This window comes from Bubalus kerabau, chromosome 5, assembly GCF_029407905.1.
Source record: "Bubalus kerabau isolate K-KA32 ecotype Philippines breed swamp buffalo chromosome 5, PCC_UOA_SB_1v2, whole genome shotgun sequence".
NCBI classification, from domain to species: Eukaryota; Metazoa; Chordata; class Mammalia; order Artiodactyla; family Bovidae; genus Bubalus; species Bubalus kerabau.
This window is the reverse complement of record NC_073628.1, coordinates 10,257,284-10,270,518: the sequence shown is the minus strand read 5'-3', so window position 1 is coordinate 10,270,518 and position 13,235 is coordinate 10,257,284. Positions and strand designations below refer to the sequence as shown.

At 59.8% G+C, this 13,235-nt stretch overlaps 1 protein-coding gene and 1 long non-coding RNA gene across 5 annotated transcripts in view; one reads left to right on the top strand and one right to left on the bottom strand.

The window, feature by feature from the left end:
• Positions 1–11,297, bottom strand: part of AHNAK (AHNAK nucleoprotein) — a 31,209-nt gene extending 19,912 nt beyond the window's left edge. For 2 of the 4 annotated variants that reach the window (XM_055581045.1, XM_055581048.1), the window contains exons 1-4: positions 11,148–11,287; positions 1,208–1,307; positions 746–902; positions 133–320 (exon numbers count right to left, since the gene is read on the bottom strand). In XM_055581045.1, the coding sequence (XP_055437020.1) occupies positions 133–320; positions 746–902 (345 nt within the window). In that variant the 5' untranslated portion in view covers positions 1,208–1,307; positions 11,148–11,287. Of the gene's footprint in view, positions 1–132; positions 321–745; positions 903–1,207; positions 1,376–11,147 lie in introns of all 4 variants that reach the window. The other 2 variants (XM_055581046.1, XM_055581047.1) reach the window with 2 other exon arrangements.
• On the top strand, positions 7,201–8,802 carry LOC129652433 (uncharacterized). Its single transcript, XR_008714543.1, has 3 exons — positions 7,201–7,319; positions 7,715–7,840; positions 8,671–8,802. It is a non-coding gene; the product is annotated as an uncharacterized LOC129652433 (long non-coding RNA).
• Positions 11,298–13,235: the final 1,938 nt, after the last annotated feature.

Sequence of the window (13,235 nt, the reverse complement as noted above, 5' to 3'; positions counted from 1 at the left end):
TGAATAGGAGAAATAGGCTGGCTCGACAGAGCAGAGGGAGAGAGTGAAAGCAAGGAAGGATAAGCGAGACCCAGGAAAGGGAGCTGAGTGGCCAGAGGAGTTCAGGGAGCAGCCGGCCAGCCAGGAACTCACCAGAACCACTTCGGAGCTGTGGGAACTGAAGACCTCGTGGGTCCAGGTCTGGCCAGGCTCAGGGGACCGGTCCCCCTTGCGATGCAGCTTCAGGCCAACGGTGTGGTGGCCCATGGTGTTCAGCAGTTGGGTCACCTCACCCGACTGCAAGTTGTCAAAGTAGATGGTGGCACCCACAATCTGGTCCCCTGAGCAGGAGGGAGCAAGACGTGGGTAAGACCACCCAGAGTCTCAGGGACACAATCCACAACCCAGAACTCTGCGTTGGGCCCTTGGACTGATTCACAAGTGTGGTAACACCCATGGTAGAGATGAGGGAACTGAGGCAAGGAGGACAACTAATTGGCCCAAAGTGGCCAAGCTCCTGGGTGGTGGAGTCAGAACAGAGGACGCACAACATCTCCAACCCACGGGACCGCCTCCTACGAGGACTGTGAATGAACAAGCAACAAAGAGTGGGCAGGGGAGGGCAGGGCTTGGGTACCGACCATCCTGATGCCACTGAGACCGGGCACTCCAAAGCCACCCACCCGCTTGTGCTGCCCCCCCCACCCTCCCCTCCACCAGCCTCCCCACTAACCCCAGCCCTGGCCCGCACCCCGAGAAGACTCACCCTCCTTGACCACCCCAGTGCGGGCCGCAGGGGAGTTCTGCATCACCTCCTGCACAAAGACGCCATCATCCCTCTGGGTGATGGTCAGCCCGTGGGAGCCGCTGCCCTGCCAGTTGGGCAGCAGCAGCTCCCGGGTCGTCTCCTCCTCTTTCTCCATCTGTTTGGGATAACGAAACAGAGCTCAGGGCAGTGGGGGTGGAAGGCTATGGGGGGATGAGGAGGCCAGGGATTTGCCCCCCAGGAGTGGGGCACTGTCTCCAAGGTCCCGGCTTCTGCTGTGGGCAAGCTCCCAAGGCACAAGGGGGAAATCGGAAATGGGCCAGTGGATGCAACCACAACGGAGGTAACCGGCCCCTCACCCCGATCCAAGCCCCTCCCCGCCCCATGCTCTGTGCTACAGCCCATCCAGGTCTCTACCCTCCCCACTCCCTACCCACTCACCTCCCCCTCCCTCCTACTGACCTTCGCAGGACTTGGGTCAGGAGCGGATGCCTTGCCAGGAGCCCGCCCCTCCTTCCTCTTCTCTCCTCAGGATATCTCTTGGGAATCTCGGTCACACTGTCTAGGGGAAAGGTCACGATCAGGTTCTCACTCAACAGGTGGCTCGCTCGCAGCCCCGCCCCAGCTGCTCTGCAAGAGAGATGGCTGGATGTCCGGTCCGCTGGGGCCAAACCAAAACCCCAACCCCGCTACTGTCATCAACTCCGTTCACACGTGACTCTCCAAGGCTGGGATCACGGGAAGGAGCTTTGGAAGAGGCCAGACTCAGATTCCAATCTTGGCACAGCATCTTGCCAGCTGTGTGACCCAGGCCAAATCACTTAACTTCTCTGAACCTCCATTTCCTCATCTGTGCAAATGGAGACAATAAAGGATCCCCATGAGGGCTGAAGGAAGGAGAAAGAGCATGAGTGGAAAGCTCTGGCCCACAGGAGCCTCCCCAAATCCACATCCTCACTGGGTCCCTTGGAACAGCTTCAGGAGGGAGATGTTACTGCACTACAGCGCAGATGGAGAAACTGAGATTCAGAGAGGCCAGCGGGCCGGGGTCCACCATAAGAGAGCAACATGCTTGGGCTCTGAGCCTGTAACTCTTCCCTTGACACACCACATCCGGTGTGCAGCTCTCACCAGTGTGAGACCCCCCTCCTCAGAGCCTCCAGCCCTGGGGGTCATGGGCAACCTGCAAGCCGGGCTGCTGCTGGCCAAAGGTCAGCGACGCTGGGTCACCCTGTCTAACCCGGCCTTGGGCCCAGGGGGACACTCGCCAACTGGAGCTCCAGGGGCCCTGCTACAGGCAGAGGCTGAGCAATGGAGGCCCCGGGCCCCTCAGCACTGGCCCAAGCCTGAGACGCTGCAGTCCAGCGGCGCCATCTCAGGCACGTGGCAAGCCAGGGCCCATCGGGTTGCCCCGGCTGGGCCCGGAGCCAGGTCCCCATAGGTGAGGAGCAAAGACACCCTCCAGCTACAGCTGTTGGCTGCGGGGGCACCCGGGGAGACAGCAGGCGGGCCTCCAGCCTCCAGCCACCCACACAAAATGGCAGCGGCAGCCACCCAGAAGCACGTCTGTGAAACCGCGAGGGGGCGCTATTAAGTCGTGGAGAGTTTCGCCCAAAGCCGAAAACCCGCTGACATCCAGAAATCAGCCAACCAATCAATTAATACATGCATACCGATCGCCCCTGTATCATTGTACAGGCCGCTGCAGAGAAAACCAGAAAGGGACGGAGGCACTCAGCCCAGCTCTGAATTACACGCTCCGCGAGGTTGTTACCTAACATCACTGATGTATCCTCCAAACGCACTCCATGGGCCACATATGGAGAGTTAAAAGACCTAGTTCTCGCAACTTCCCTGATGGCCCAGTGGTTAAGACTCCGAGCTCCCAATGCAAGGGGCCAAGTTCCAGCCCCAATCAAGGAACTAACCCACATGCCACATGGCAAAGCAAAAAAAAAAAAAAAAAAAAGATTTAGTTCCTGTCCCAGATATAAATTATGAGCAAGGTGCTCAGGGCGTGACTAATCTGGCCTCAGAATGTTCCAGAAGGTTTGGGAGCCTTCTGGAGGGGGGATGAAATCTAAACGGGATCTTGAAGGTACTGAGTTTGCCTTTGAGGATAAGATTTATGGAAATTCATGAGCACGCAGGACTTCCAATGTCAGGCAGATCATAATACCGATGAAGACAGCCACAGACACCATTCCCCAACCACCTGTACTCCCTCGTGTGGTATTTATGTCAGCGCAGGTGCCGGCCAAGAGGCCAGCGGGCAGCCTGCTGGCACAGGTGTCAGCTGGGGCAATCACCTCCTCCCTTCCTACCGAAGGCCGGCTGACCCTTCCCACAGAGAAACAGCAAAAGCCAGGACTTCAACAGTCCTTCCCCCAGCCTCCAGCACTGAGTAGCCAGCCCGGCAGACAAGGGGGGAGCCAGACCCGGAGGGGAAGGAAAAGGCTTCCACCCAAGGGCTCTGCAGCTCCCCGAAGCCACTGAGTGCGCCGGCACCCTCTCTTCCTCCTTGAGCAGGGCCCCTTTTTTCAGCCTCGCATCCTGGTGCTGAGCCAGCAGCCGGCAAGGGGGGCGGAGAGCCAGTAAGCTCACCCTCGCCCACATCTCAGCCCCACCCTCCCTCCTTCCCCAGTGAGTCACTGCGGCTGCAACAGCTCCAGACACGCCAAGGGTCACACCTAAAACCCGCTTCATGGGCCAGGGCCCTGGGTGCCGGAGGGGCTGGGGCTCCAGGAAGAAGCAATGGGCTTCCCTGCCAGCTGCTTGGCCCAGAGCCCCCAGCCCAGAGCCCCCGGAAGCCCAAGTGGGAAGCTCAGAAGGGATCAGCCACATGCCTCCACCCCAGGGGCTAATGAGGAGGACATCATGAGTGGAGAAGGGACCACAGCTTGTGAGAACGGGAGGCGCTGAACTCGAGGCTGCAGGTTGATCCTGGCGGGGCACCCACTGGCTTCCCAGCCAGGTGGGGCTGCCAACCACCCTGCCTGCCCTGGCTCAGGCCTCACCTCCTGGCACAGCCAGGCAAGACTCCCCTCCCCTCCCCTTCCATCTGACCTGGCGGTACACAGGGGTGCTGACAGGGGATTCGAGGCCACAGTGGCAAGGGCCTATTTTCTGCACTTGGATCTCAGCCCGTGGTCTCCCCCACCCTTGGGGCCTGTAGCAAACCCAGGGGGGTCATTCCTTCTTCTCCCATATGTCAGGTGAAGCCAACTTTCCCGGGGGGCTAGGGGCTCCACCCTGCTGCTGCCCAAAGCAGAGTCTTTGGAGCCTTGGGGAATTCTACACATTCCTCAAGGGTCAGAAGCTCTCAAAGCCCTTGGAGCTGGAAGAACCCTTAGGCCACATGTGGCTCCTCTATCGGTGGGATTCTCCAGGCAAGAATACTGGAGTGGGTTGCCATTCCCTTCTCCAGGGGCTCCTCCCCACCCAAGGATTGAACCTGGGTCCTCCTGCACTGCAGGCAGGTTCTTTATCATCTGAGCCACCAGGGAAGCCCTAACTTAAATTCAATTAAACATTTAGCCCATAGGTTGTAGGAACTACATTTCACGAGCTCAACAGCCACGCATGGCTACCATATTACAAGCCCAAATACAGAACACTGCCACCACTGCAGAAAGTTCTGTGGGACGGCACTGCCTGCTATTGACAGATGGGGAGAGTGGGGTCTGGAGCCCTGAGAATGGGGGAATGCTGGGGCCCTAGAATGCCCAGGTCTGCCAACTGCCCCTGGCACCTGACACCAGCTCACAGCAACCTTCATGGTGGGAAGGGCTAGAGTGGAGACCCTCTAAGGCAGAGGGCTGCCTGGAGGGCAAAAAAAGGAGTGACGTGGCAGGGACACTCCAGCTTCAAGGCAGAGGAGGCACATCTGAGGCTGCAGGGACAGAGGGCAAGTATTCAGGCCAGAAGCAGCTAGAGAAGAACGAAGCTGCCCTGATGATTCAAAACCACAAAGAGGATGTGCATGCAGCAGGGTTCTGCCCATGCCATCTCTGCAGATCTCTGCCCTGGGTGGGCAACACCCAGGCAGACCCAGGAGAAGACCAGGAAGCAGACCCTTTGCCCGGGGAAGATGGTCCCCGCCAGCTGTGACCCCCTAGAAGGCCATGTTCTCCCACTGGTCCCAGGAAATCCCTTCTGCCCGAGAGCCAGTGTGAACACAGCCAGGGATGGGGCGCAGCCTAATTGCTGCAGCAGCCAAAGACAACCTCGCAGCCAGGGTCAGCGTCAAGTCGACAGGAACTGATACACACACACACACACCCTGAGAGTCAGGTCCGTACGCCTCAGTGCCTCCACGCGCCACACCTGAAGTCAAGATACACAGCAGAGGGACCCGAGTTTGTGCATATGCCCTCCACAGGCAGGACATCAAAGGTGACATGCCAAGACGGAAAGAAGCATGCCAGCCCGCAATGGGGAGGACACAGACAGCAACACTTCTACCCAGCACACGGGCAAACTGACCCACCAGACACACAGGCCCCGGAGAAGCAGTACCCCAAGGTGAGAACAAGATGACTCACAACCAGAGCTGAGACTTCCACCAGCCAGAAAGCCATGAACACACACAGAGCCAAGGGCCAGGGGCTGGGATATTCAGAGAAAAGAGAGACACACCCAGAGAGGCCATCTACTCTCGTGAACACCTACCAGGCAGTAAAGAGGAAGAGAAAGAGCCACATTAAAAGAAACAACCCCTCCCAGGTGAAGAGAAAGAATTTTGCCAAGCTCCCATAGTGCCCCAGGACTGTGCTGGTTCCATGCCTGGGGTCCCCTTTCTTTCCCAAACAATCCCATGTGATTAAGAATTAATATCCTTATTTTAGAGTGCAGAAAAAGGCCCCGAGGTTAAATGACTTGCCCGAGTATGAGACAGAAGTGAAATGCAAGCCCAGGGATCTCTGACTCCGAGGCCAACAGTCTTAACCAGGGAAAGGGATGAAGACACGAATAAACATAGACACAGGATGAGAAACCACAGAGAAAGATGCACAAGGGAGATACACAGGCGAGAGAGATCTACGTGGAGGGAGGCCCAGTGAGAGCCGGAGAGACACACCCACAGGGGGGCGGACAGGCCTCCAGACTCGTCCAAAGAGAGACCCACAGAGTGGGACCAGGATGCTTCAGGGGACGTTAAAACACAAGAAAGAGAGGGCTTGAGGTTCGGGTAGGGGCAGGAGACCCCCAGGAAGCAGTGATGCCCATCAAGTGTCACAAGCATAGGAGGAAAGGTGAGTGGCCACCAGCCTCTGTGCCCACACACCAGCCTCGTCCCGACCCAGCTCGGAGACCCCAAACCCAGAATGGGCAGAGCCCCAGGTCTCCCAAAGCCCAGGATCTGAGGGCCCTTGTGGTTCTAGGCTCATCAGCACTATGTCCCTAGGACTCAGAAGTCCTGAGCTATCCAGAACCCAACTCACCTGGAGACTCTCTGGACCCCAGCAGGTGAGACCAAGAGACAGGCCCACCTGGAGACAGGCCCCAGCAGGTTAAGGCAAACACTCCCAATCACTGGGAAATGGGAACAGCCATGACAGGCAGGGGCCAGGTCAGAGGACAAGGAGGAAGAGAGGGGTGGCCTCTCTCCTGGGTGCTAAAACCTCCAAATGGACCTCCATGTATGCAGCTGCCAGACCTCGGTCTGAAAAAAAACCCTGTCCCATTCTAAATGGAGTAGATTGCACAGTTATCTCCCGAGTCTACGCTGGCACCAAGAACTCTGAGGTCAGCTGATTCTGGGCAGCGCACCCCTAGGGTCACTTTCAACTTGCATAGGGTGTGTGTGTTGGGGAGGTTGAATTATCATCGAGAATCTGACCAACATGTTGCAAGACACGGGCAATATGGGCACTGGCGAGATGATCAAAGACTTGCAAGGCCAACAAACGACCCACCCAATGCATGCAGAGACACTCCTGAATCCCCAACCCCTCCCAGCTCAGAGTAGGCTCACAGTCCTTGCCTCCACCAGCTCACAACAGACTCGAGTCTGGGCAGCCCCAAGCCCGGTCCATCACGGAGGGAGCCTGCTTCTTGTTAACCTGGTGTCCAGAGTCTGTGTGCACCTGCGAGCTCCTCCCTGGCTGCCTGGGCTGCTGGCCCCGCCCACACCTCCCACCAGGAAGAAGTTTCTCCAGCCTCATCACCCAGCCCTCTCCTCCCCTCCAGTCCCTCTCCCTGGCCCCTCACCGCCATGCTGGAATTTCCCTGCACCTCAGCTTCCAGGGCAGCTCCCCACCCCCACCCCTGGGGCCAGCTGCTTCCAGGACTAGGCCCAGCGGTCTTTCTCCACCTCTGTCCCCTGGCCCCTCGCACTCCCCTAGCCCCAGTGCTCCAAGTTCAAGCTTCCAGCCAGAAGAGAGATTCTATCTTCCTTCCCTGACCCAGAGGGACTTCCTTGTGGGACTGGGGGGTTCTTGGAGTGGGGGGGGGCTCTGGGGCAGCTTTACATTCCCCATGCGAGCAGTCCCCACACCTAGCCACCTCTCCAGAGAAGAGTGGGCCTTGACCCAGGACAGCTAGGATGAAGACACCAGCTCAAGGATGTGGGGTGGGTGGGTGGGTGGGAAGCGCCCTGCTGAGTTGAGGAGGGGTGAGCTCACTCCCTCGCCCAGTCTCACCCTGGGGGATAGATTACAGTTTGGGAGCTACCACGGTCCAGCTCTCCACCCAGCGGCCGGGCCCCGCTAGTGCAGGGGCTCGCGGCCAGGCTGCTCGGCCCAGCGGCCAAAGAGCCACCCCCAGCCTAGCCAGGCGCTTCCCCTTCCCCTAGAACCTCCGCTCCGGCCCCCAGGGGACAGGGCAGGATGCCCCTCCCTGAAGCCTCCATCAGCCACGGCCTCACGCCCAGGCCTGTGCTCACCCTCCCTCAGGCCTCTGGACACAAACTCCAGGGCCTAGAACTGTCCAAGACAGAGAAACTCACTGGAGTCCTTCCCCCCGCAGCCCCCATGAAACCTCCACCACCACCGGGGCAGAGGCCCACGGCTACCCCCTGCCCGCTGCGCCCCAGACGCAAGCAGAGGTGACACATTCAGGACCGGCCCGCCAGCCAGAGACGCCCTCTCACAGGTAACAACACTTATTTCTCAGCTCTGACACGAGCAGTCAGTCTCAAGGCCACCATGAAACAGTGACCCCAGAGCTGGGACCACCCCTACAACAGCCCATCTGGCCGTCTGGAAGCTGAAGGGAAGAAGTGGGGGTCCATCAACACACACATTCCTGCTGAGCCCACTGTGGCCCACGCAGGAGACCCCTGCTCCCCACACTGTGCCTCTTAGGCTCACCCAAGCCCGGAGGAAACCAGTCAGCTCAGGAAGGCCAGGAGCCCAGCGGGATGTCAGAGCCCGGGGAAATGCCAGCTCCCTGGGAGCCTGGATGAAGCCTGTTGGGGGGCAATGGGAGAGCAGAAAGCCCTAGCAAACACCAGTTGAAACGTCCCATTCCCACCCTTCTCCAGGGGCGACCCCCCTGCCTCGTGTGCACATGCCCCTGGTCAGCCCAGCTCCAGGGAGAGAGAGAAGCTGGGGTTTCCTGGGTGTGGTGGGGAGGTGAGAGTCAGCAGGGGAGAGTTACCAGCAGGAGTCGGACTAGCTCTCCCAGTCTGCTTCTGCCTGTCCTCAGGCGGTTCCCAAGCGCTGAGGAAGGTAATGACCACGCCCCAGAGACCCACACACTCCTCCACCTCCACAGCTTCGCCCCAACCTCTCAAACCAGCTCCTCAGGCTCGGGGTGGCGTGCTCGGCCAGGGCCAGCCAGCCCATTCCAACTGAGCCTAGGAATCCAAGTCGGTGGTGCCTGAGAAACCCCCAGCCAAGGCCTTCCTGGGATGAAGGTGACCCTGGGACCCCCCAGCCCATTCCCTGCCCTTGACCGATGACGGCCATCTCCCTTCACAGGTCTCCCAGAAGCCACTCTTTTGGGTCCCACTTTGAGCCCTGGACCTGCAGTCACATTCCCCTCAACTGGCTGACTCTGCTCCGTGGGTGGGAGGGGAGCCAACCAGAGTCTGGCTGGTTCAAGTCCTCAGCTGTTCACAAACTTGCCCCGACAAGGACCCCCGAATCACTGCTGCGGGCCCCCCAGCATCGGCAGTAAGCCCCACCTATGTGGCTTCTTATGTGTCCTGGCTCCCTGAACAATGTCGCTGCGTATAACCTTTAAGGACAAGGCTTTGGGGAGGGCCACAGACACCCTCCGATCCCCGTTGCCAATACTCCAGACCCTTCGTCCTCTGCTAGCCCACCTCTCATGCCCCCACCCCCCTGCCCATCCTCTCCCCTCCACCTCACCCCTCAGCCGCGGGCTCCCTTCTCTCCCCACTCGGCATACACACCCGAATCAAGGGCTAGCCCAACCCATCATCCTTGGGGGCCAACCAGAAGGAAGCTTCCCCACTGAGCTTCAGAAAGGAAGTGAGTGCCACACCCTGCCCCAGGGATTTCCCTCCTCGGGGCAGAAGAGAGAGAGCACCAAAGGAGAATCTACTCCCCGAATTTAGACCCAGCCCTGGTGAGGGGGCCCTAAAATGCCTTCCAATGCATCTTCAACCTCTCTCCTTTCCCCTGACTCCATTGCCTTCTAATATCACCCCAGCCCTCCAATGCATCACTGTGTTGCCCCAAATCAACTTAGTCTCTCTCATGTTCTAGGCTGTGCAGCACAGGGCACACAATCCCTGCAGTCAGAGGCTGGATCCTAGTCGAGGAAACTGTTTCAGAACCCGGAGGTAACTATCTGGGTCCCTTTTCCTCCAAAGGTCCAGGACCTGCGCTAAGGACCTCGCTGGCACGGGAGGATCCCACGGTGCCTTTCAGAGATCCCCTCCGCAGAACAGGGCACCCAGCAGCAGGCTCCCTGGGGGCACCTCACCACCTCCTGGGTGGCAGCCACGCCCTGCGAAAGGCACACACGAGGCTCACAATTCTCTGGGGCCACAACGTGCAGAGGCGCCAGTGCCCTCCCCACGTAGTGCAGGGGTCCAGTTGGATGCCCCTTCTGCCCATTAGGCTCCCCTCCCACCCACGGAGCAGAATCAGCCTTGTTCAGACCCACGTGTCCCTCGTGGCCAGCGACGCCAAAGGGCTGCGCCCCCGCATCCCGGGGCCCTGGCACTGCAGGGGGCACCGAGCCCGCCAGCGGAGGGCCAGCCCTCGCGCTCTGCACACCCTCTCCCGGCATGGGAAAGCCTTATATAACACAGTTCTCCGAACACACCCTAAGCCCGGAGACTTTCCAACTCCCCAGCAGGACCTCGCCCCTCCGCCTTCGCCCCAAGAGCGCGCCGCGGGAGCGGAGGGGTCCGGGGAGGGGAGCTGAGCCCTCCTGCCCCTACGCCCGCCGGACTGCGGCCCCCGCCTCCCACACAAGCCGCGTCGCCCCCCTCCCCTTTACCCCTCGCCACTCCTCCCCGAGTTCTGGTTTGAATTAGTCACCGGCTCCAACCACCACATTCCTCAGGCTGCTGGCGCCGAGCCAGGCGCTGGGGCGGGGGCCATCCCGCCCGGACGGGTTTGGGAGTGGGGTTGGGGAGAGAGCGCCGCCTCTGAAGGGGAAGGGGCGGTCCCGAGGGCCGCACCGCTGCACAACCCCACTCCCCGCCCACCCCCAGTGCAAGAATCTCCCCAATTATGTCCCCCACCCCCACTCCCACCCGTCCCGCCGCGGGGCGCGCTGCAAACTTCCCGGCTCCGCCGCCCTAGAGGAAGAAGGGATTTTTTTCTGGAGCTGGGAACACAGAGGGGCAAGACTAGGGCGGGGCAGCCGAAGGGAGGCTGAGGGGCCGCCGGGAGCCAGAAAGGGAGAGGCTGGTGGTGCAGAACTGGGTGGGGCACGGAGGACTCGGGACGCGAAGTCAGGGGCGGAGGTGTGGGGCGCGGGGAGGGACGGCGGACGGGGTGCGCGGCGCGGGGGCGCAGGGGCGCCGGGAGGGGCCGAGGGGCCGCGCCGCGATCTCGGAAACTTCTCCAGTAAACACGGAATAGGCGCGGAGCAGCTCGCCGAGCCACCGCCCCATGAAGAAGGAGGGGGTGGGACGGGTTACTGGGCAAAGAACCGGAGCCCGGCCGTGCAGCAGGGACAACGATCAGCCCTCGAGAGACAGACGGACTGGAGCAAACCGCTCCTCGGAGGATTTTTTCAACTTTGCCCGACTTGCGCCCCTTCCAGCGCCCCAACTCCAGAGGCGGAGCTCCTTTTCCAGGACACTACGCTTGGCCTCCCGGTGGCGGCCCGGGGCTGCCCACCTTGCTTCAAGTTGAGCCTTCACAGTGACACCCACCCAAAGAGCCTCGCCCAAGTCCTGCCACCCACCTCCCCTCCCGCGTTCCCGGCGTCGCGTTCCCCGATCGCGCCAAGGTGCGCCGGAGGCCCCTACCTGCGCGCTCAGCCCCAGGGCACAGCCATAGCCGGCGCGGAGCCCGAGGTCGCGGTGCTGCGGCTGTTGCAGGCGGCGAGCCCCGGTCGGGGCGGGTCCGGCAGGGCGGGCGGTGCAGTCCCCGCGGCGGAGCTGCTCCGAGTGGCCGGGCCCCTGCGCGCGGAGGCGGCTCTTGTAACTCCGGCTCCAGCGGGCGGGTCTGCCCAGAGCTGTAGGGAGAGGGCGGGGCCGGGCGGGGCCGCAGCTGGGCTGGGACGGGCGAGCCGGGCCGACCCTGCTGGGACCCGAGAGCGGGCTGCTGGGAGGGCACGGGGGTCGCGGGGACCCGGGGGCGCGGCACATCCGAGGTGCTGCCTTCCCCAGCCCCCATCCACTGCCCACCCCGACCCCGCCGGGCCTGGATTTGCCCCCTGACTTAGGCGGGTGGCTTCTTCTGCAAGAAACTCTTGGAAGCTGGACCTGCGAAGCAGCCCATTTTGCAGGAAGGACCCAAGGGGTCCGGCGCCTGGAGGGGCTTGAGTGATTCAGCCGCAACCTCCAGCCTGAAGTGGACCTTTGAGTTTTCTCTCAACGCTGTCCACTACCCTTCTAATCCTAGGCCCCAGGTTCTTCACTTGGTTCTTCACGCAGCCGCGCCCACTTCTCCCCCTCCCTCTTTCTGGGCGCCCCTCAGCCCCTCCCCGCCCCCAGAACCGGCCTGGAGACGCTGGCCCCACCTGCTGGAGTCAGGGTCACCAGCGCCCCACGCGCCACCGTGCAGCTCTGGCCGCTGCAGCGACACGGGAGTCAGGCCCGCACCCCTTGCAGGATCAGAGTCCGCGCTGCCTACCTCCCTGTCCCCCACTTTCCTCTATTTCTGTTCGGACCCCCTCCTCCACCGCCCCACTCCCCTGGACGCTGAGTTTCCAATTTTACAGCCATTTCCCACAGCCACTTCTAACTACACGGAGATTTTATTAAACGTTTAATGACGGGGTGCGGGGGGCCTTCTGGCTTCACCCTCATTCTCTTCTCCCCCATGAATCCTCTTATCCTCCCTTCTGGATGGCCACCCACTGCCCACGTGGAGCCAGTTTTTCTTTCCTCTGGAAAGCTGGGGAAGTGAGACCCCAGGCTGGAGACCTGAGAAGACCTGGCTCGCTGTACCATCCTGAGTGGGCTGGGGCTGAGACCAGCGGCCCTGTCCTCTGAAATGGCAAACATGTTTACAGGCTAAAAATACCCAACAGCCAACTCCGCTGCCAGCCCTGGGGGCTGTGTCCCAGGTCCAGTTACCGGCATAGGGTACAGGCGTGGGGGAGGGAAGACCCAGCCAAAGGAGCCACAGACAGGCAGGCAGTCAGATAATGGACACAGAAAGGTGGAGACACGTGTGTAGACATTCAGACCGGCACAGACATGCAGAGACACATAGTCAAAGCACAGACTTGGGCACTGGCAAACTCTCGTATTTTCTTTCTCTCTCTCTCTCTCTCACACACACACAGTGACTCAAACCTAGAGCAGAGGCAGTTCCACCACCTGTATCACAAGCACAGAATCAGAAACCCAGACTTTTAGAATCACCTCCACCTCCATTGTGGTCTGCTTCTCTTTCCCAGCACCTACCTTATTTAAAGAAAAAAAAATTCAACTTTGGGATGCTTTAAAAAAATAAAACTAACAGCTAATTATTTCCAGTATCAATTTTTTTTTAATTTTATTTCATATTAAATAACATGTATTCAGCTTTTTAAATATAGACCAAGAATACAGATAAAGTGGCCTGTGACCCTACAAGTCTGATTAATCCTTGTTACTGGTTTCGGAGATAAAATCAATACCTCTATAGGGTGAAGGATGTCAGTACAGAAAAGCAGAACAGTAAAAAGTAGATGATTCCCTCCACCCCAAGCTAGTCCCTCTCCCCCAAAATAACCACAGTTAACAATTTATCAGAGGAGTATTAACTTTACAAAATGAATCATTTGGTTCCTTGAAAGTGTGAGGGTTTCCAATGCATGTTAAAATGGGAGCTGATCGACAGGTTTTTCAGAAAGATAGCTACGATATGACATATGCCACAAAGATAGGGGTCTGCACAAAGGG